The sequence below is a fragment of the Merops nubicus genome, unplaced genomic scaffold (assembly GCF_000691845.1).
Source record: "Merops nubicus isolate BGI_N331 unplaced genomic scaffold, ASM69184v1 scaffold21025, whole genome shotgun sequence".
NCBI classification, from domain to species: Eukaryota; Metazoa; Chordata; class Aves; order Coraciiformes; family Meropidae; genus Merops; species Merops nubicus.
Window position 1 is genome coordinate 30,549 of NW_008610541.1, and position 330 is coordinate 30,878.

Genomic DNA, 330 nt, shown 5'->3' on the forward strand with positions numbered 1-330 from the left:
GTGTCAGTGGCCAGGGAAGCTCACACGTGAAACATGCTTCACAGATCCAGCACCAAAATTCTGTGTCCCTTCCTAATTTTGTGTTATCCACGGTTGCAGGTCATTCAGTCTCTGGACCTGGACTCGCATCCTCTCTACGTCAGCTACCTTGTCCTCACCGGTATCGTTTGCAGCTTCCTGCTTTTATACTACCTGTCTCTGAGGTTCATCAAGCAGAAATCGCACCAGGACTGGTAAAAGCGAACAACACAGAGGAGGCGGCAGGTTACAGCGTCCCTCGGAAGGGATCAGGGCAGAAACCAGGCTCAATTTCGGGCAGCTCGGCGGCCG

General features: G+C 53.0%; 1 protein-coding gene across 1 annotated transcript in view; it reads left to right on the forward strand.

The window, feature by feature from the left end:
* The window catches only part of ABCG8 (ATP-binding cassette, sub-family G (WHITE), member 8), a 13,621-nt gene extending 13,384 nt beyond the window's left edge, over window positions 1-237 (forward strand). The window contains 1 exon segment of the mRNA XM_008940956.1: window positions 100-237. Coding sequence (XP_008939204.1) covers window positions 100-237 — 138 coding nt within the window.
* Window positions 238-330: the final 93 nt, after the last annotated feature.